At 43.1% G+C, this 22,310-nt stretch overlaps 1 protein-coding gene across 1 annotated transcript; it reads left to right on the top strand.

Annotated features, from left to right (window-relative positions):
- The first annotated feature begins 1,797 nt into the window (after window positions 1-1,797).
- Window positions 1,798-22,275, top strand: RGMB (repulsive guidance molecule BMP co-receptor b). The gene is made up of 3 exons (XM_061188016.1): window positions 1,798-2,351; window positions 7,434-7,942; window positions 21,429-22,275. Exons 1-3 carry the CDS (start codon window positions 2,204-2,206, stop codon window positions 22,095-22,097), a joined length of 1,326 nt encoding a protein of 441 aa, XP_061043999.1. The 5' UTR covers window positions 1,798-2,203; the 3' UTR covers window positions 22,098-22,275.
- The last annotated feature ends 35 nt before the right edge of the window (window positions 22,276-22,310 follow it).

The raw sequence follows: 22,310 nt of genomic DNA on the forward strand, positions 1-22,310 counted from the left end.
AAGGAAGAAGAAACATCTTACTGTTAGTCTTTGCTAGCAAAATACTTTGAAAGATAGTGTTCACATCTGATTACTATTTAAAAGACACTTACCAGTATTTCATTAACTTGATTTCATTTGTAATATGTAGTAATTGTAAGAGAGTAAATTTTTGATTTAACAGTATTTACAACACAGTATCATCTAAAAATCATATCAGATAACTCCCCCCAAAAAGTCATTTCTCCAGGCAACTCTGAAGCTACTATTAAGCATATTATAGATACACACAAGGTTTGGATTATATCTTGGGCAGTGAAAGGTGTGTTTACCACTTGAGTCATCATGGTACGTAATAAGTAAGTAATGAAAAGTTGCAGTAAAAATAGATAGGCATCCTTCATTAGGGACCTAGTGGTTTGTATAATTCAGAATGCGTCTAATGAGTAAGCTGGAGCGTTGGAAGGTTTGCCCTCAATTATCCTGGTCCATTGATTAGCACTTTTTAACATGTGGAATATTAACGTGTCCGTGGTTGATACGAAATTCCTAATTAGAGATTCTAAGTAATGTAGCAGGTAAGGTTGCAGACTGCGACTTGGATATCAGTGAATTTAAAATGGCAGCCCTTTGCCGTTTGGGGAAGGGCAAAGACAAGGGCAGTACGAAGTGGCTCCCGGCCTTTGAGGCCATTCTTGAGATTAGATACCACTTCACACCTACTCATAACAAATTAGAACCTATCATCAACCTCACAACATGCTTTCCTGTATCTCCACTGGCAACCTCTTTTCTGGCAGACAATTGGTTTTCCCTCATTTTTGGATCCATTCAATCGCAAAAGTAGAAACCGACCTGCCATTGAGTTAATTTGCCAATAATAGACGATGGAAATTTGTGGAAATGCCACTGAGCAACAAGAAATCATGGCATAATTACTCTACACTGCATTAAAAACTCACTATCCTCATTAATCTAATTACACCGTAGCCGAACACGTTGAAGTTCGCCCGCTCTCAGACCCCTCCCCGCAGCTTTCAGGAAGGGAAATGTCAAAGGAACAAGAACACCGGAGCCTCGCACGGCTGCCAGCGAACTCCGCCGGGAGCTGGCGGGTACCCTCCCAGCCCATCCGATTTGTTCCGGACCGTGGGTCACATTCGGATTTCCAACGCGACTGGGTGCTAGCTTTACCAGAAGTCCGCAACAGGCTCGGAACGCGGTTCCGCAGATGTGATTGGCTGCGAAGGGACCTGCCGCAAGGCTCAGGGTAAAAGCGCCCGCTTCCTCCAAGGAGCCGGAACCGTAGCTGGAGCTGGAAGGACAGAGTGGGGGTGATGAAAAAAATTTTTTTAATAAAAGTCATGGAGGGAGGTTGAACCTGATCACATTAATTCAAGGAGAGGTCAAAGGCCGGTGCCTTTGTAACGACGCCAGGACAAAGTTGCTGTCGCCTGTTTCTGTTGGGCGCGAGGAAACAGTAAATCGCAGAAGGGGGTGAAGGGGAGAGCAGAGGAGGGAGCCGGAGGGAGGCTGGGCCCGGGCGCGAAGGATAGGACTCGCAGCGGGCGGACGCGGAACTCGAATTACACTGGGCAGGCAGAAAGAGGGAGGAGGCACGGAGGGGCGGGCGCTTTGGGCCCTACGAGTGGCGGGCTGGGCCCAGAGCGCCCGCCTCTCAGCCAATGGAGCTAGAGGGAGGGGGCGAGGCCGGGGTGGGGACGACTCGGATTGGCGGGTGTAGGGCGGGCGGGGCGGCAGTGAGGGGCTGAGATTGATTGAGCGCTGGGCTGACGCGCAAAGATATCTTGGCCGGCGGCGGGCGCTGGCAGGAGCTGGGTGCTCCTCCTGTTCGTCCGCACCCGCGCTCCACGCCCGGTGAGCCCACGCTGGCCGCGGCCAGGGCGCCCGCGCGCTGCAGGCCGGGCCTCGCACTCGCTCACGGTCTTTGTGTCTTCTCTCCCGCCCCTTCTCCCTCCGCCCGCCGCCGTCTCCGGCCGCCACGATGCCACTGCGCCCTGTTGCCGCCGCCGCCAACTCGCTCCGCCCGCGGCGCACTGCTCGCTGCGGCGGTGGCGGCGGCTCGTGTCCGACGCGGGCCTGAAGGAGGAAGAAGAGGAAGCGAGGCGCGTCCTCCAGCCCATGCCGCAGCCACGGCCCGGGACCCGCCACGGCGCCCGCGCCGCCGCCCTCGCCGGAGCCCACGAGACCTGCATGGACGGGCATGGGCTTGAGAGCAGCATCTTCCTGCGCCGCCGCCGCCGCCCTCGCCGCTGCCGCCGGGGCTGAGCAGCGCCCCCGCCCCCGGCTCTGCCCGCCGCCCCTGGGGCTGCTGCTTCTGTTGCTGCTCAGCCTCGGGCTGCTTCACGCAGGTATGAGGCGCGCGCGCGAGGGGAGCCAGCTCTAGGGCCGGGTGCTTTGTTCCCCGACACCCCCGGTCCCGTAGGCGCTTGCCGGGGCGGAAGGCGGCGTGGCGCGACGGGAAAGGCCTCAGCAGCCCCTGCCATGCACCTTAGCTGGGCTCGCGGGGCGGCGGCAGGAACACACCCGCCGACCGAGCGGAGCGCCCGGGGCGCAGAGGAGGGGCCTCTTCCCCTCCCTCCCGCCTTCCCCGCCTTCTGCTCGGACCGTTGATAAATCTCCCCTCCAACAGCCACTTATCAAAGATGTAGCGGGCGGGGGCTGCGCACCCGAGACAAATGTTCCGGATGCTTTATTGCTCTCTGCATTGGTGTTTACTGAAAGTCAGGCTGGGATCAGGTTTCCGCCGCCGCCGCCGCCTCCTCGGTGGGGTGACTAGGAGCCTTGTGCTGCTTCTCTGGAGTTGGGGGTGGCGACGAGGCGAAGAAATCGCACCAGATGGAAAGATTTTCACCAGAGCTGGAAAACCTGGGGGTTAACCTCGAAGTAACTTAAACTTTTTTAAACTGGGACTTCTTTCATATTTGCGAAAGCTGCTTTTAATTCAGCTTTCAGCCTCTTTGGAAAAACTCGTGCTTTGTGGCTAGCCGCGTGTTTTCGGGTTCCAGGAGAGGTTGACAGATGTCTTGCCTTCTGGAGGTTTGGCGCGTCCCCTGTGGAAGCAGCGGTGAGAAATCTGTTCTCAGCGAAGGAAGCCTTCTTCGTTCTGCTTAGCGAAGATGAGCCTATTAGCATGTTTTAACCTACTTTTCTTTTTAAAATCGTTTCATTAACACGATGTTATATGTGAGTTACATTTCAATAAAGCTGGGGAAAAAATCTAGGACCTTCTTTACAAATAAGTACCACTTCTAGGAGCAGGTCTAGACAAAGAATTTTTTTAATACCAAATTGAAAGGTAATTTATCTTTTAGTTTGAGAACACCTAGAGCATTAGGTAGGTTTTCCTTCGAGATCTTTTTTTCCTGTATTTGTAGGACAGCAGTCACAACGCTCTGATCTGGAGAATACTGAACTTTAATGCCACCCATACGGAGTAATTTTTATTTATTTACTAAGTCATAGCAGCGGTGTTAAAAATCCAGGAGGTCTTTTAAGTAATGGGGAAAAAATGTGGCATTTGAGGAGGTGACTTAATTTACTTTGCGTAACTTTGCATTGTGATATAACAGCTGCATTTTAACACTGTCACTTGTGGAAACAGACCGAGGTCTTAATAGAGAGTGTAAATAGCAAGTTTTACAATGATTAAGGTTTTAAATTAGTGACTTTAGAACCTTAGAAAATAAAGTCAGTTTGCTTATGGTTACGTGGAAAATTTTTTATGACGTGTCAAAAAATCTACTCAGGAGGGTTTTGTGTGAAAAAAATAAGTGTCCACAATGTCAAAGTGTAGGTTTCTTGAAATGGAAATTGAAGTGGTAGGCAGGACTGGGTCCCTCTTGACTACTTGGATATCGTTTCCTTTAGTTGCCATTGGGTCCTATAACAGGATTGGAATGTGGTCCTTGAAGATTTCTTCGCTGGCCCATGAAAGGCCTAAGAAGTTGGTTTAAAGGTTTAGAAAATTAAGGTGCCTTAGTTCAAGAGCTTGGAATGTGAAACTCCTCTCAGTATCCTAATGTGCTCACGCTGAAGTCACCATTAGATTCTACCCAGAGTTGCTGTGGTGAGTGATATCTGTGGACAGCTTGTTGGAATGGAGCAGTTAACCTGGTTATAGAAAAGAGGGCTCCTTTTTGAGAGATTTCTTTGAAGAGCAGTGCTATTGAAATGCAGGGGTTGTTTCTCCTCAGAGCAGGGATCCTAGCCGAGTGCTCTTTGCAGATGGGCTACCATATGTTTTGTGCCTGGATCCATATAATTTGCCTCTGCACCCCATATGGCTCTGCATTTCACTTAATTCACTTCAGCATATCTGATTTCTTTTATTATAAACTGGTGATTGGGCTGCAGATTCACACGTGCAGTCCGGACGTTGAGGAAACTGTCTTGAATGGTGAGGTCTTTATGTCTGGATCATTAATGAAAGCTATAGACCCACAAATCCCTTAGTAAGTTTCATTTACCGGAATGAAAATACTGTCACATCATAGATGATCTGATTTGAAAAATAGATCTGTAGCTGCAGATTTTGAATTCTGCCCTTGGGAAATGAAAAGAATACTTTTATTCACTTTTTTTTTCCTTAAGCAAACCTCTGCGCTTCCTGAATGGAGATCCAATATGGGAGTTCCTTGCTTACTCATACACTTCATGGCCTTCTTGGCTGCATCCTTGAAATTGTTTCTGCTATGCATTGTCTTGGTATTTTGACAGGAGGCTTACTTTACCGCCTATAACAGGCAAAGTGTGCATTGTCATTATAAATTCATGAAGCCTGGATGTTTCTGGGTGTATGCTGCAAATTAGTCATTATACAGGAGCCTGTGATGGGGCTGAAACTGCTGACCCAAATGCACTTTCTCTCTAGTTAGCCCTCCTCCCTCCCATCATCTCTATTCAAAAAGTCTGTTAGAAACCTCATCCAAAACAAAGGAACCCAAGGAGTGCTGTTTTATGTGAGATTTCTCAAAGGAATCAGCACCCACCTGCTATGAAAAAGGGAGGGGGGAGGAAGGAAAGGAACAAAAAAGGAGCTGGGAATCTAAATTCTGCTTTTCTCTTCCTTTCTGAACAATTGCATCTGCATTTCCATGCTGGTCTTACTTCTGATATTTTATGACTATTTGAAATAATTATTAGTAAGTGTATGCTTGGCTAGATTTTATAGGCCATAAAAAAGAATAGGCACTGCAAGTTTAGCAGAAAGTTCTTGTGCTGTCATTTATATGTTGTCCAAGAACTGTTCATTACTGAGTGATCTTGGCCCATATTTTATTTTCTTGCTTACTGCTTACTGTGAAGCTGATTTTAAAAGAAATGATACTGTAGTTATGTCTTTTTTTAAGCTATCAAGTACTGTCTTGAGAATCAGGCATTTAGTAGAGATGTGACATGTGGAGGAATGAAAACAGGATTTGAGGAAAGGCACCATGCTCTGGGCTTCATACTAGCTGTTTACAGTCCAACCAGGACAAGGCCTTTAGTGTCCCTTTGTCTTGATTTTCCCATCTGTAAAATGGCTTTAATGCCATTTTGGGGGTTGTTGGTTGGTTGTATTTTTTGTTCACATTTTTGCTTTTTTGAGTAGAAATAGTTGAAAAATGATTTGATCTACTTTATAGAGAAGAATTCTATAAATATCAACTTTGGAATATCAATGAGCAAACATAAAAGGGACCAAACACATAAATATGTATTTGATTTTTTTAAGTGCGATTTAGTGATAGCTGTAAATTCATAGCTCCAAAATATTAAAATATTTTAATCTTCTCTTTTACTCGTGTTAAGTCAAATATCCAGTCTTGACTATATTTTTCCCTTTTTGGTTTTTGAAATTTAAGAATGGTTGGGGAAGTGCCTTAAGAGGTTGTCATTTCCTACCCTTTGTTTCCCCAGCTGATGCCATGAGCAGACATTACAGGCTATTTTATTCAGATTTAAAAGCAGTTTACTACTGAAAAGATTAAAATATCTTTCTAAGATGATTATTAGGGTTATCAGATAAAGTACTAAATCTTGATATTATCCTGAAGTTTTGTTATGCCTAAATCTTGCATAATTATACATTTAATAATACTCTACTGACTGATTTCCCCCCCACAATAGATACTTTATGCCTAGAAAAGATCACAGAGTTTACTGTAGAACAACCTACTCATTTCTCATATGAGGAACCTAAGACTTGACATTGAGGTTCCTCCATGGTTGAGAGACCTATAAAGAATGTGCAAGTAATACAAGTACACGTTACAGTTCATTTGTATAAAATTTGAGGTGGATGATAAAGAAAATTATTTTTCTTTTCAGTAATTCTGGTGTTCCCATTTTAAGGAATATAGTGTTAAACTGATTGGTGCACACCACTGACCTAGTATTGGCAGTTCATTGTGTTTTTTGTGCTTTGAGAGATTTTACAAATTTTTATATGAGAAGCTAGGGGCAGACCATAATTTGAAAACTGACTTTTAAATAGTAGGGCAGTAATCACATGATTTTTCATTACTTCATTTTAGCTTGACTTAAATCATTAAGTTTATGTGAATTGTTGATTTAGGGAAAAAGTAGTTTATATATACTCTAAGAATTCTGTCTCTGGTTCTGTTTCTGGGAAAAAACATAGTTGGTGGGATCACCTGTCAGTGTTATGTACTTTTTGATGCAGTGTACTTTTACTGGTGAACTGTTTAGGAGCTGGAATCCTAGTGTGATTGATGTTATGGGATAAGTGAATACCTAGCTTGGTCAAATCAATCACTTCATTTTTTTAAGGGAACATTTACACTTTGTATTGATAGAAACCAGGAGATTAAGTGTTAATGTATATGCAATTTGTTGATAAACATTCCTCAAGAAATGCAGAATAACTTAGTACCTGGATTTTTTCCTGATATTCTTTTCCTATAGCCATAGTAGAATTGCGTAAAGGTATTTTAACTAATCATGCTGTAATTTAGGAGTTTCCCCTCCCTGAGGTGTGCAGGCTTTACTCGTGGTTTTGTGCATAGACAGTGATTTCCAAAGCAAATTACTTATGCAGTTTTCAAAATCAAAACGAAGTTCATATCTTTGACTTGGTCTTAAAGCAAAGACGTCTTTCTCAAAATCTATAAACAATAGCAAAGTTGATAAAATATTTCATTTATCATTCCCTTGTAATTTTACCCTAAGAACACTGGGCTAGACTCCTGTTTACTCACAATGGCCCATGCTTTAGTTTCAAGTTAACTAGCTGCATGCAGTGTTTCTCCCAGTGGCTTACTTTGTGAGAGGCCAAGAAGCACAATACAACCCTATTTCTGAAGGCCTGCTTAAAATAGGAGTATATGAAATAGAACAAACAGTTCCCAGAGGAGAATGTTATTTTCTCATGTAGCTCAGGAAGTTGTGAAGCATTTAAAAAATGTTTGTTCTTATCTTCTTTCTCATAGGTGACTGCCAACAGCCAGCCCAATGTCGAATCCAGAAATGTACCACGGACTTTGTGTCCCTGACTTCACACCTGAACTCTGCCATTGATGGCTTTGACTCTGAGTTTTGCAAGGCTCTGCGTGCCTATGCCGGCTGTACCCAGCGAACTTCAAAAGCCTGCCGTGGTAACCTAGTATACCATTCTGCTGTGTTGGGTATCAGTGACCTCATGAGCCAGAGGAACTGTTCTAAGGACGGACCCACATCCTCCACAAACCCTGAAGTGACCCATGACCCTTGTAACTATCATAGCCACACGGGAGCCAGAGAACACAGGGGAGGGGACCAGAACCCTCCCAATTACCTTTTTTGTGGCTTGTTCGGAGATCCTCACCTTAGAACTTTCAAGGATCACTTCCAGACATGCAAAGTGGAAGGGGCCTGGCCACTCATAGATAATAATTATCTTTCAGTTCAAGTGACGAATGTGCCCGTGGTCCCTGGATCCAGTGCTACTGCTACAGATAAGGCAAGTGTACTTTTTTCTTCTTTCCTATAACTTTCAGATGTTTGATTCTTAAGACAACTTTTGAAGTGTGATACAAAAGACCTAGTTTAAAAGGAGCTTCTCTTGGTCATCTTGGCACGCAGGGTGGATGAAGGATTAAATGAAAATTACTTGGTAAAAGAATCTCTCAGTGGAATTCTAGGGCTTATGTAAAATGTGGGTCTAAATTTAAATAGGCAGTGATATGAAAAATAAAAAGTAAACATTGAAGTTGGGTTCTCTAGGGAAAAGGCAGGCCTGTTTAATGAAAAAAAAAGTTCTTTTTTTTTCAGTGGTGTCATTTTTAAGTGCAGATGTGTGTGGCTCTTGAAGAAATCCATGTTCAGATTTATCAGATGACTGAAATGGGTGTTCTGAATAAAGAACACTGTGAAGCCAGAGGCAGTAACCCATCAGGAAATTTTATTGGGAACTTGGAAGCTATAGTAAAATGTAATGGCTATAAGCCAGCTTCTCAGTGGCAAGCCCACAGTGGTGTTTTAGTTCCTAACCTAGTGGTGACCAAGGAAGTTAAGAATTGGATATTGCAGAGCAGTGATATATAACCCCATGTAATCTCAGGATAAAAATGTAAGTCAGCCTGAGGGGAAAACTGACATAGTTAAGTTAAGCTTACCCTGTCTAGCTGCCAGTGTCTGTAGTTGTTGTTTGTTTGTTTGTTTGTTTTAAAGAAACTAATACTGAATAGAGATGCTCTAAGCCAATTTTAAGGCACCAGTGTCTTAGTGCAAGTAGGTGGAGAGGAGCTATGAATGGCTTTCCAGTTGCCAGTCTGAGCTAATTCAGGTGTTAATAAATAAAGCCGTCAAAAAGGGTTGTCCATGAAAATAGTGTCCCAAGTAAGCAGCTCCTTCACTGTCTGCTCCAACCACAAAATCACACATACAGGTTTTCTCATCTTGCTTGATTTCCTTTGTTTATCTTTTCATCAATTGGTTTAGACTAAAATATAATTGACAGGGAACAAGCTTTTATAATACTTACGACTGTTCTTTTGATTCCAGGACACCTCCCTTGCCTCCAAACATATGTGGCATAGTTATTAAGTGAATTTAAATTATTTTACTTGACATTTTGTGGAGGGAATTTTACAGCACCTCCAGAGGTGTATGGAGACACCCCGGGGGTGTCACAAATCTAAGATTAGAAGTCATTGCTCTGAACAAAGAAGACTATTACATTAGTCTAGACATCTTAGGGGAACTTAAAACTATTTACACTTCAACTCCCAATAAAGCCCAAGCTTGCCTTTCCAAACCTTATATCTCGAACTTTTCTTCCTCTGTGTTTTACAAGTATGCAAATAATTTTTCCTATCTGTATATTAAAATATGTATTTGCTGTATGTTATTATATGAAGTTAATGTAATTATGAAGTCATAAGACAAGCCATGGGCAAAAAATCCATCATTATTGCAGTCATAGGATATAAAACATGGGAATAGTCTTTGGAAAGACATAACACTGAAAATTCAAGAAGACAGTTCCATTAAGAATGTAGAAAATCATCAAAATCATTGTGTAAATAATTGAGGGCTTGGAGTGGTATCCTTCAAACAATACTTTTGAGATTAATAAGTGCTGTGTGCATGGGAAAATACAGTTGACCCTTGAACAACATAGGTTTGAACTGCACCAGTCAACTTACGTGGATTTTTTTCCAGTAGTAAATACTACAGTACTACACGATCCATGGTTGGTTGAATCCTTGGGTGCAGAACTCTCGATACGGAGGGCCAGCTATAAAGTTACATGTGAATTTTCAACTGCACAGGGGTCTTTGCCCCTAATCCTCCTGTTGTTCAGGGGTCAGCTATATTGTTTCTTTTCACAAGCCCAAAGTTTTGTTTTCCAAGCCTTCCATCCAGTCACATGTCACTTCTATTTGGTGTTCAACCTTTCAAAATTTTATACTTTTTACTGATCATGTTGAAAATATTTGGGGACAACTGGTTACCTTATGAGTATTAACATTATATAAATGGAACAGTCGACACTGAAGTACTTTAGATCATTCTGTTTCAGTTGTGGTTGAATCTCTCATAGTTTTTAGCAAATAAATAAATACAATTTGTTTTCTCCCTCACTTTGGTAAGGATCAAAGATTTTACCCATTCCAGAAAGGAGAGGGGAAAAATTATCTTCTAACATAAATTCAAGCAGACAGTGAGAATGTTTGGTCTTTAATTGCACTATTGGAAAGTATTTCCCCACATCTGGTGACCATGCTGTTCAGCAACAAATTACTCTATGACCTCTAGTAGTTGTTTTTTTCCTTCTTCTTTTTGTAACTCTCTCCAAAGCCCCCAAAAGCATCTGGAAGGTTACTGTTGAGGGCCTGTCTCCATGTTGGTATGGCTTCTGCTGGTGAAACCAAACAAAGGCCTAAAATTTTGCACTGCAATTTCCTTTTACCAACCCAGGGCCAAAATAAAACCTTTTAAAAATTCTAAGCAATGAAAAAATGATGGCAATAAAAATAAAAACAATGAGACAAAAAAGTACATAAGAAATAAGTTCCAAAAAAGATCTAATTTTTTTTCCTTGATGTCTACTGTAATACTGTTTTCAAAAAACCTTTAAGAAGAATTTTTTATATGAGTCCAGCTTTACTGAGACCTTAAACACATACATAGACCAGCTATTGGATAACCCAGCACTGCACATTGCAGATACTGTGTCATCCTGTGGTCAAGCATTTTTAATGACCTATGTGCTCAGTGTCACTAGATTTAAAGACTGACCAATGATGTCATATCATAGAGGCTGGCTGGTTGTGATGCCGAAATTATAGTATTTAAGCAAACATTCATTTCACCACCTTCAGCACTAAACTGAAGCACTAGACTCAGGTCTAGTGAAGTGTTCAGGGAAGTCCCTAAGGCAACTCAGTCCTGGTAACCTGGCTTCTTAAGCAAGTCATCTTCAAGGCTGTCTTTGTGAGCTCTACCTGCCCCTAAACACCCACGTTTCAAACCGCATCACGAAAAGACAAAGCTTGGGGGGGAAAAAATCTAAACTACAGAGTCACCCGTATACTCAAGGGGTCATTTATTAGCTAAGACTTTTCCTTATCCACATGGCAAGCAGTGAGTGTAGGGCAGCAAGACCTGCAGTCCTTGACAGTTTGGCCTCATCTTCCCTTGTCTACTTTCTCTCCCCCTTCCCTGGGAAACGTAGGTCATGCTGTGTGCAGGTATGCCTTCTCAGGGCCGCTGGGTTTATGTCGTACCCTCCACCAGCCTGTTAGGGATCCCTTCCCAGGAGTCTGCATGGTTGGCCACCTTGCCAGCTAGATGTGTTCCTAAAGGGGAGACCAGGGCTATTTTTTCGTCTCTCCCCGCCCTGGGGCTGCCGGGGTTCCTGGCACACCTGCACACCTCTGCTGAGATCCATGTCAGCTCTGGGCCACCTTCTACACCTTTGGCTGTAAGGGGCAGCTTCTGGCCTGCAGGCACTCTGCGGGAGAGAGATGAGAGAGGGGGCAGTCTTAGAACTGGCAGCGCTGGCTACGTGGGAAGAAAAGCATTTTCTGTTTTGGGCTGGGGGTGGGGAGGGGACACAATGCCAGTATCTCTCCTGGGCCTCACACAGGTAAATAACCAGGTCATCTGTGGGGATGCTGGGCTTCTGTACCTTCTCTTCCACATTCTCTTTGCCAGCCTCTCAGTCTCAACTCCTTTTTACTTCATTCTGTGTAACTATGTATCCCTGTTTATGTGGATTTAATAAGGAATTGTATATGCCATGATTACAGAAGGTGATTTTGGTATAAATTATTTTATGAAAGGATTCTGCACTTTACAAATGTATTCCTAGTAACATGTATTAAAAGCACCAATCTCTCAGGTGCATTTAAAATGATTCCTTTTCCAAAAAATTTCAAGGATGAATTTATTACACACCTAAACAATGGCAATATTTTTAAAAATTATTCTGTGCAAATAATTGGTATACCTTTGCTTTGTTTTTCCTTTTGTTTTAACGTAATCATGTCGTTTCTCATCACTCTAGCTTTTGTATGCTGTTCTTCAAACTCAGTGAAACAAAACTGCAAGTAGGAGGGGAGATTGAGTTGACAGCAGGTCCTTTTATAGATCTTCAGATTTTTCTGTACTTCATCCTTTAGTGAGAGAAGGTGGTTTACCTTCAGGCAGTTTGACTTTGGGGAAGAGGTGTGTTCTTTGTGCTTGACCAAGCCAGGTGGCTGTTGGCCAGGTGAATGGGTACTCTGAGGTGCCTTGTAAATTCTTGCTGCTGCCATGGGCCACCAGCTCCCAGTGACCCCATGGGCAGTAGCTTTCAGTGCCTATCCAAAGCATGGTAAGAGACCCTGTCTTGAAAGTCCATAATTATCCCTAAGTCTCGAACTCTAGTTACTTTCTGGGAAATTTCCTGAAAACTTCCACTGGTTGATGATACTAGAGATACAGGAAGACTTAGTCCCTTTGACCCATTCTTGCTTACTATCTTCATCAAACTGTATAACCCAAGGTGTTCCCTGATGATAAAATACTCTTCACTTGTAGGGTCCTAGAGCATGATTGGATCCTGTGCTCCTTTCTGATGCCCCTTAGCATGAACTGTTGTTCGACAACCAAATGGGCATGTAAACCAATGTTCTGGGTCATTCTCTGTTGGTTACAAAATCAGAGCCAGACGCGCCTGCATTGCAAAGGCTTTCCACTGTCTTTTTCAGGCATATCTTTGGATCAAGGTTTGGAAATCTGTCCTCTCTTGACTCTAGGCCTAGTACATTTTTTTGTAGCCAAGTTTTTGTAACCAGTTTTTAGTATCTTTATGGAGACAATGTGAGCTACACAGTGGTGATCGTTCTTATTTTTGTGGACTAAGGAAGATGCCTCATCCTTCCATCTGCCGGTTTGTGTTTTGAATACATGGACACTGTGCTTACATGCAACATTGTTACAGAAGGGACACGTGGCAGTTTCTTTGAGAATATAGAGCCCTTTCCTTCCAGAGAGCACAAGCTGTCTTGCAGATACATTGTAACTAATCCTTAAAATCTGAGATTGCTCTTTGTTTTGTTATGATGATCTGTTATGCAGCTAATTCTTGCCATCTTTTTAGGATTTGCATCTTGTCGTGGTCCTCCTTGTTTTGCAGAAATGCTAAAAAAAAAAAAAAAAAAAAAAGGTTGTAACACCATTTGAGGCATATTGCAGAACAGATGGGAAAGAAGTTTGCAGTTGTAGCTCCCAGCTCGTATACTATATTCATTTCTCTGATAAAATGTATAATGTGGTGCTGCATTTGAAACACCAAGCATTAAAGGGCCTATTGTGTATGGGAGATGCAGAGGTGAATGTCGTCTCTGCCTCAGTCTAAGCACATAACTAAACTTTGCAGCAGTCAGCGGAGAATTGTGGGGTTTGTGTTGGGGGGAAAAAAAAGCCATTTTCAGGGTTTCTTTTTAGAACATTGCTGGCCCACATTATAAGCTGGTTCCAAGTGCTGCGAGTTGTCTCGGGTGTCAGGAAGGACCAGGAGGTTGGGCCAGAGAGATGGGCTGCTGTACCCAGGGCCTGACTGTCCCTGCTGGTCACCATCACAGGTCAGTGTTCTTACTCCTAGGATTTGTCACAGTCTCCCTTTTCACCTCCCACTGTTCAGGTGGCCCCTCACCTGCACCCAGGTCTCCTCACTCCTGTATACCCTAGCAGGCTCTAGAACCCTGGCTGCCACTGTTGAAAGGTTGTTGATCTTTGATTTAATACCAGAAAGCTTTCTAGGGAATTTGACCATCAGTGTCACCAGTTCTTAGTTAAATTCATTTTTTTCAGGGTTCCATCTCATCTTTAAGACACATGAAAACATGTCTTAGATAACCTTATCCTCCCTGAATTTATTTATTGTAGAGATAATATTGAAACATTAAAGAATAGTTTTTAGAAAAGCAGAAATCAGATATAATTCCAGGTAGTAGTATTCCTATTTGTCCTTTTCTGGTTTCCTGCATAGCTCTCGTTTGTATTGGATTGTAAGGTCTCAAGCCCAGAAACTATTCAACTTTGCTTCATAGAACTATATGAAACTTCAACAGATTGCCTGGAGGTAAAAGTATATGTCGGCAAAGGCATCAGGAAAAGAAGGAGGAATTATTAGCTCCATGATGTATCTGTAAGTGTGAAAGATCATTTTGTAAGGTGAAAATGGGCCTGCCTTGGTTATTCTTTATGCTGTACTTTCCAAACAAGATACACCTTTATATAGTTCATACAGATTCATGTACTCTGGGTAATGAGTCTTTTATCATCTTTCTATTCTCTGGAATAGAATGAAGAAACACGGAAGATGTTAGTGGAAACTGTCTAAAAATGTATAAAATTTGTGTCTGTGTATCTTGTCAGTTTTATATTTTGAATCTCTCTGTGCCACTCCCTCTGTCCCAGATGTGGTTTGGAAGGACAAAAAGGACCTTCGTAATCCCCCATTTATAAGTGAAATTAACCCAACGCCTGCCTGAGCCAGCCAGGATTCCATGCGAGTGCTGTGGGCCTCTACTCCTTTAAAACAAATCCACACTCCTCCATAGTTTAAACCAGAGGCAGGAGGCCAAGTCTGATGCACAGCTGAGAGTTAGAACTTGTTTTTCTGTCACATTTCCAAATGTTTCTCTCTGCCCTGTTAAATTTTCTTTTGAGTTAACATTTTGAGAGGAAGGGGCAAGAAGGAAACATTGGATGGTTGGTACTTTTTTTGTTGGCTTCAATTAATGCTAACCAAACAGTTTCTGCCTGTGCGGAATGTGGGATAGTTACCTACAGTGTTGAACAATGAAAAATGCTACCTTACCCATTTTGTCTTTATTTGTTTTGACTGTAGTAGAACTTGCTCTTCCACTGTTTTGAATTTTGTGTTCTCATGGGTGGGGTAACTTCAGGACTTCTTAAACTGCTCAGCTTGTCAGTAAGTAATAACTAACAAGAATAGCAGCACCCATCTAAGATGCAGAATTTAGCTGGAGAGCCTTGTGAAAACATGATGCTGTTGGGTCTAGAAAGAACTTCAGGTGAAATTGGGTCTGTGGAGAGAGGAGCTCTGTATGTCCCAGTTAGCTGGTTATTTTAAGAGTTGGAGCCCAAAGTACCTTTGCTACTGCTGGTGGGGTTCTTTCAGTGTTGGAACTTAGTATGCACACTGTGGATAGAATTGATGTGACAGCATTTAAATACTAACTTCCCATCTACTCTGCATGTGCTCCTGAAAAGGGGGTCAGGGTTTAATCTTTCCGTCTAAAGGTGTGTGTGAGTACACACGTAAGCACACATGTGCATTTATGTGGTGTCCATGCTTTCCCCTCTCCCTGCCTCAGGAAAATGAAGACAGAAGGATATTGTTTTGTAACTTTCCAGTTAACTGGCTTCTTGGAATATATGGTCACTCCCTCTAACCACCTCGTTCCTGGGCTTTGCTTTTCTTTTTTTTTTTCAAAATTATTTATTTATTTATTTATTTTTGGCTGTGTTGGGTCTTCATTTCTGTGCGAGGGCTTTCTCTAGTTGTGGCGAGCGGGGGCCACTCTTCATTGCGGTGCGCGGGCCTGTCACTGTCGCGGCCTCTCTTGTTGCGGAGCACAGGCTCCAGACGCGCAGGCTCAGTAGTTGTGGCACGTGGGATCTTCCCAGACCAGGGCTCGAACCCGTGTCCCCTGCATTGGCAGGCAGATTCTCAACCACTGCGCCACCAGGGAAGCCCCTGCTTTTTTTTTTAATAGCCCTGGGAACCTGAAATTGAACCTACAAGTGACAGAGTGTGAGTGTATTGTGGAGACCTTCAAGCCCTTTTGCTTTTTAAATCACCAAAACTGAAAAATAATCAGTGAGGCTGTGATTTCCTAATCCCCATTGGTTTGGGAAACAGCTGTGCTGAACCTAGGCCCAGAGCATTTGCCCGAGGTCCTGCTAGAGCCTGGGGATCTGTGGCCCTGTGCCCATCCCCCGCTCCCTCCCCCCCCCCCCCCCCACAATTAAGAGGGAGATCCCTGAAAGCAAGACCTGCTAGGGCAGATTCCTGCCCCTAGAGTTACTGCCTCTGGCCCTGGCTGTCACCTTTCAGAATATTTTTAGCCTCTGGTCTAAAGCACAGTGGCAGCCTTGGCCTGTAATACTGTCCACACATATCTAACTTCGCATCTAGAAGCATAGTGAGTTCCTACATTTGCTGGCCTCCTCAATGCAAAGTCCGAACACAACAAACGAACAAGAAGTTCCCTTTGGAGTTCTCTGAGTGCCAAGACTGTGAGGACCAGAGAGAGGCTTTCCTCCCCAAACTCAGCTCTGGTCTGTACAAGGAAGCTGGCCAGTTTCCCTGTCTCTGAGCCTATTTCTACTTCCAGCCTTCCTTGTTTTAAGTGTACAGAAATTGCTCTTTGGAAGTCGACATTTTTTTTGCCTGTCCCTTTTATGTGTCATTCCTGGGCCTGCTTCCCTTTCTCTCTCACATGCTCTTTCCAGCCACTGAGCTTAATGCTTCTCCCCTGGACCACCCTAGCAGCCTCAACTGTGGGTGTCCTTTCCCTCTGGTTTGGTTTCTTCTTTCTCCATCTGCTGCCAAGAACCCCTCCAGCAGCCAAGGCAGCCCTTGTTCCTGCATGTATTACCTAGGGCAACACTGAAGAATAAATACGTCTGATCCATTCCGTTTCTCTGGAATCCTGTAAATGCTCCTAGAACAGAGCTCTGTGGAAAGAGACTCATGAGCATAGAGAAACCTATTTTCATATCCTTAGAAGGTAGGAGATGTTTATAGTCTCATTCAGGACTTAAAAGTAGTCTAGAGTAAGATTTTTAACCTGCCACCCTCCTCTTAAACACATGTACTACTGTCTTCCTGTTAGTATCTTGTCCTAGTCCAGTGAAATTACTTAAGAAACTATACTCTTGTAGATCTTAAGTTCAGATTTCCTATAGGTAGATAGCTGATATGTAGGCTGAGTCGCAATGGTAAAATTACATTCGGTTCATCGAGTTCACACCTTCCTGGCAGATTTTTTTTCTTAGTTTTTCAGAAAAATTATCAATGACATCAGTTATTAACCAATGCAACATTTTCCCCTTAAGTATGGTACAGATACTCTCCTAGGTTTTGTATGAAACTGTTCAAACAGAAAGTTATTCTAGATGAATATGCTTTTGTTTCCTGCTCCACAAAAGGGAGAGAGATCCAGAGTTCTCCCCAGTCCAGCCGAGATACTTCCTTATGGTGCTTCAGAGCTTCCTAGGCTCAGACTTCTCAACGTTTAGAAAAACTGACCCTCTGAAGTTAAGATTATGTGTTTTAGAGTTGGAGATAGAGCACGTGTATTTATTTCTTTGAAGCATGCACTCTTGTTGGAATGGTTTCTTGTTTTGCTCAGCCTTGAGGACTGAGTGTAGAGGCTGTACTCCACTGATCTGGTAAGAGCAAAGGGGCTATGGGCACAGCATTCTCTTAATTCTCCCATAGTCGCCTGTTTTTTCAACCTATAATTGCACCCAGAGGATCTGAGGAAGTAGACATATCAGCTAATTATATGAAATAAAATTAATTTTAGGTTCCTTAACACAAGCAGAATCTTAATTAGGTACATATCAAAATTGTTTCTCTATGTTCCAGGCTGATTTCTGTGACTTTCAGTTTGGTTTGCGGGCCCATCTTAATCCAAGAGATGGAGTCCCTTGATCTTAAAGCCCAGTTCTGGTATTAGAGAAATCTAGTAAGGTCCTGCACTTGCAGTGCCAGATGGCCTGATTAAACACCAATAAATGTTTCTTCCAAAATACAATAAGCACAAATAGTTAAGTGCACAGCCTGTGGGGAATTCTACTGTTTGAAAACTTCTGTGCAGCACTTTGCAAGGCTGTTGAGCCTGGGGAAGCTCTGTCTGTGCATTGCCAAGGCAATGCCTGGTTCTCTGGGCTGTGTCGTTCTCATTTAATTTTTTTTTATTTTCCTGGTGGAAAGGAGAGGCAGCTGCCTCTAAATGTTGGTATTTCACAGCAAACCTTAAATCCTTATTGCCTTACTCGTGTGGAAAGGTTGATTTGTAGCTGCTGTCTTGCTCTTCCTAAGAGACCCGTTGGGTGGTAAAGATCTCAGGGAATGAAACATTAAAAATGAATGAGGGGACTGGAGTAGTTTGTCTGAGGTGAGGGTTGGGAGGGGCTGGGCAGGGGAGGTTTAACAAAAGGCACTGGTGTTTTAAATGCACAGAAATGCCATCCATCAATAATAAATGGTGTGGCATAGAACAGCTGTGCCAAATTGAGTTATTACAGCATATGGATCAGTTCATAGAGGGGGGAAAGTAAGCAGCATAGCTGGTGTTTTTAAATTATCTGTTTGAGAGCTTTAGAATACAATTTTGAATGTCCTGTTTTTACCCTCTGACAGCTGCTAGTTGGAAATATAAAACGTGTGGAATTACCAAACATTCCAATTAAATTTTGAGTGTTTTTAAAGTAAGAATTATTGAGAGTGAATAAATTTTGGGTTTTTTTTCTGAAGAGGGAGACAGAATCTGAAAATGAATTTCTGGCCCTTCATGGCTGAGAGCCTGCTTTTTTAAGACCTCGAGTTGTAATTAATTGTATGAGGAATGAAATTACATTACAAAACTTAAGTCACGTGAAACTGTTACCTAGTGTTTTCTACTACATTGATTATATCTCTAGGTATCTCTTCAGTACCTCCTTAAACTACAGAGGACCACTCAGGAAACCTCTCTCATGCTTTGAGGTTGCTTCATTACCCTCAGCATCTTGATTCAAGGGCTAATTCTATACATATGCTCCGTGTGAATTATTTCACCTAAAGGAGGAACAACAAGAGAAATACCAGCTTCGTTGTCTCCTAGAGAAAATCACTCCTAGGAAATTGGACAAAAATCCATTAGGTAAACTGGAATATTTTGTAAGTGTAGATAGTATGCAGAGGTCAAGCTTTAAGTTTTACTTGATCTTCTAGAAGTATAGGAGTTACTGTCAGTGTCACAGGCATAGCAGAGGACAATAACGTGAGAGTGTTTGAAATGACTCCTGAGTTGGAATTGGTGGACTTGGTGAGAGCTGGAACTATTCCACTCATCTTAATATGGACCCTTGCTTGCCTTTTTTGGAAACTTGTTTGGAATTGGATCTCTCTGGTGTGTTGTCCCAACAAAACTAATTCCTCTGTGTTTTTCCTAAGGTGCACTAAAAGGTACTTAATTCTTGCAGATAATGCCAAGTTGGTTTAAATTTGAGGTTTGTTAGACTGGAAGGACAAATGGCCTAGCTGTTGTAGAAGAGTTCATTTACTCTTTGAGTGTGGATGTTCTAGTTGAAAATGAGGAGTGTGGCTGTATGAAGTGTCTATTACTCTTATTGTAGCCGTCTGTATTAACTTTCAACTCTTTCAGGTGCAGAATTTACTTGACTAAATCTTTTTCACCTCCAGGGGATCCCAGCTTGCCTTAAAAAAGCACTTGTCAAACTGTCTTTAGAGCCACCAAATAAATCTATTTTATAGTCCCATTAGATATCTAGCTCAAAATCCCACTCGCTCTGGAAGGTCATATGGTTGGATGCACAACAAATTTCCTGAAATCGTCTCTGGTACACCTCCTTCAGGTTGTTAGGAAGGTGTTGAAATGTGAGAAGGCTGGTCATGAAATTAAGTTGTGGCTCAGGGTAATTAGGAAGGGAGAAAACCAAGCATTTTCTTAGTGCATTGTCTGGCTTTTAGTTGCAGCTGCAAACAACGGATATGAATTTAACCAGTTGCTACAGTGCAGCTGGTTCAGATCTGGCTTTATAACTGGCTGAAGTGAAATGAAATGGCTGGAAAATTCCAGTCAGGTAACACTGGTGGTAACATGTGGAATTAAATAGTGTGAGCAAATGCTGGCCGGGCTGGGGAAAAAGCCCTTCAGACATAAACTTGAGGGTGGTGGTGAGGACTTGTAGAGAGCGGGGTGGGGAGGGGGCCGGCATGGCCTTTTTAACAAGGGTCTATTGTTTTGATTAGTCCCCTTGCAGGAGGTGGAAGGTTCCCTCCATCCAGAGTAATCTGTAGAGTGTTTGGCTTGTGTACCTCCCTCCTTGACTGAAGTCACCTGATACTTTTTTTTTTCTTCAAGAAGAAAGAATAATTGGGATTGACACATATATACTACTGATGCTATGTATAAAATAGAAAACTGATGGGAACGTACTGTACAGCACAGGGAACTCTACTTAATGCACTGTGGTGACCTAAATGGGAGGGAAGTCCAAAAGGGGAGGGATAGGTGTGTATGTATGGCTGATTCGTTTTGCTGTGCAGTAGAAGCTAACACAACATTGTAAAGTAACTATACTCCAGTAAAAATTAATTTAAAATAAAATAGTTCTCTGAAAAAAAAAAAGAATAATAAGCTGTTACCTCAGTTATTGACAATAACTCAGATCTCAAAGCATAGTCTTTTTTCCCCTTGGGGACCGTTTTCCCACCTGTGTGACCCAGAAGGCCCTGTCTCTTCCTCGTCATCTTCCTTCCATCCCCTGCGGCAGAGATGTTGAGGATGTTGGAGACAGAGGTGCTCAAAGTTCATTTTTTTAAATAATTGTTCTAATGAAGGAAATAAAATCGGTTCACTAAAGGGAAGCTTTTGTATTATCGGTAGTTTTTTCTCCATGAATTGTCTGCTTAACTTGGAGGGTTGAGAGTTGACTGGGGAACAGATTTCTGAGAAGTCGAAGGGCCGTCGTGCTGTTTGGGGGAAACATTTGCTGTAACTAGGTTTAGGGTATTTAGTCCCTGCCAGTGCTTGGGAGCTGCATTTGCTAAGTGAGTTTGCTGTCACAGCGATTAGCCAGTCATGTGAAACATTTGATTAAGGGACTTAAGAGAAATCTTTCCTGAGGCACATGATTGGTAGCTGTTGCTGGGATGGCCCCCTCCTCAGCTTTCCATTTCCTCCCTCAGTGTTTATAAGTAAGTTTGTAGTGATGAGTCATGGGATATGGTTTTAGGGTCCAAGGGAGAAACTTTTTAGAAATCAAAGTTCTGGTAGGTTTATTGTTAATTAAGCCACTTAGAGCTTCTGCATAACTGAGAACGGAATCTTTTTTTCTCAGAGCTCTACCACAGCTCACCTGTTTTTGGAAGAGACAAGATATAAATTACCAATAAAAATTGCCTGTATCCCAACAACAGCATTGTTATGTCTTAGGAAAATGAAAATTTTTTCCTGAGGCACATTCCCCAGATCTGTGTTAAATTATCATTCCAAATACATAGGACTTTAAAAAGTTCCCCTAACAGCGACACCATTCACTTGCAAGGCAGAAGCAAAGAGGCCTAGTCTGGAGATTCTGTCTCTAGCCATTCAACTCCAGAATGGAGAGCAGCTCTTGCCACACAAGGATGCACCGTCCTGTATCCCTCCCATCGTGTTAAACTTTGTACACGTTCCTTCCCACAGATCACCATCATCTTCAAAGCCCACCGCGAGTGTACAGATCAGAAAGTATACCAAGCTGTGACAGATGACCTGCCAGCTGCCTTTGTGGATGGCAGCACCAGCGGAGGGGACGGCGACACCAAGAGCCTGCGTATCGTGGAGAGGGAGAGCGGCCGCTACGTGGAGATGCACGCTCGCTACATAGGGACCACGGTGTTCGTGCGGCAGCTGGGTCGCTACCTGACCCTCGCCGTCCGCATGCCTGAAGACCTGGCCATGTCCTACGAGGAGAGCCAGGACCTGCAGCTGTGTGTGAACGGCTGCCCCCTGAGCGAGCGCATTGATGACGGGCAGGGCCAGGTGTCTCCCATCCTGGGGCACAGCCTGCCTCACACGTCCTCGGCCCAGGCCTGGCCTGGCTACACACTGGAGACTGCTAACGCTCAATGCCACGAGAAGATGCCAATGAAGGACATCTATTTCCAGTCCTGTGTCTTTGACCTGCTCACCACGGGGGATGCCAACTTCACCGCCGCAGCCCACAGTGCCTTGGAAGACGTGGCGGCACTGCACCCCAGGAAGGAACGCTGGCACATTTTCCCAAGCAGTGGCCGCGGGACTCCCCGTGGAGACAGCCATTTGTCTGTCAGTCTAGGCCTCGCGTGCTCCATCCTTATCGTGTTTTTGTAGGGGTTGTCTTTTGTTTTGTTTCTGTTTTTGTCTATAACAAAATTTTAAAATATATATTGTCATAATATATTGAGTAAAAGAGTATATATGTATATACCATGTATATGACAGGATGTTTGTCCTGGGACACCCACCTGATTGTACATATTGTGTTTGACTGTTTTCACGTCTGTTGGATGTAGTGTTCTTTGATTGTATCGATTTTGTTTTGCA

Source organism: Eubalaena glacialis, chromosome 4 (genome assembly GCF_028564815.1).
Source record: "Eubalaena glacialis isolate mEubGla1 chromosome 4, mEubGla1.1.hap2.+ XY, whole genome shotgun sequence".
In the NCBI taxonomy this organism is placed as follows: Eukaryota; Metazoa; Chordata; class Mammalia; order Artiodactyla; family Balaenidae; genus Eubalaena; species Eubalaena glacialis.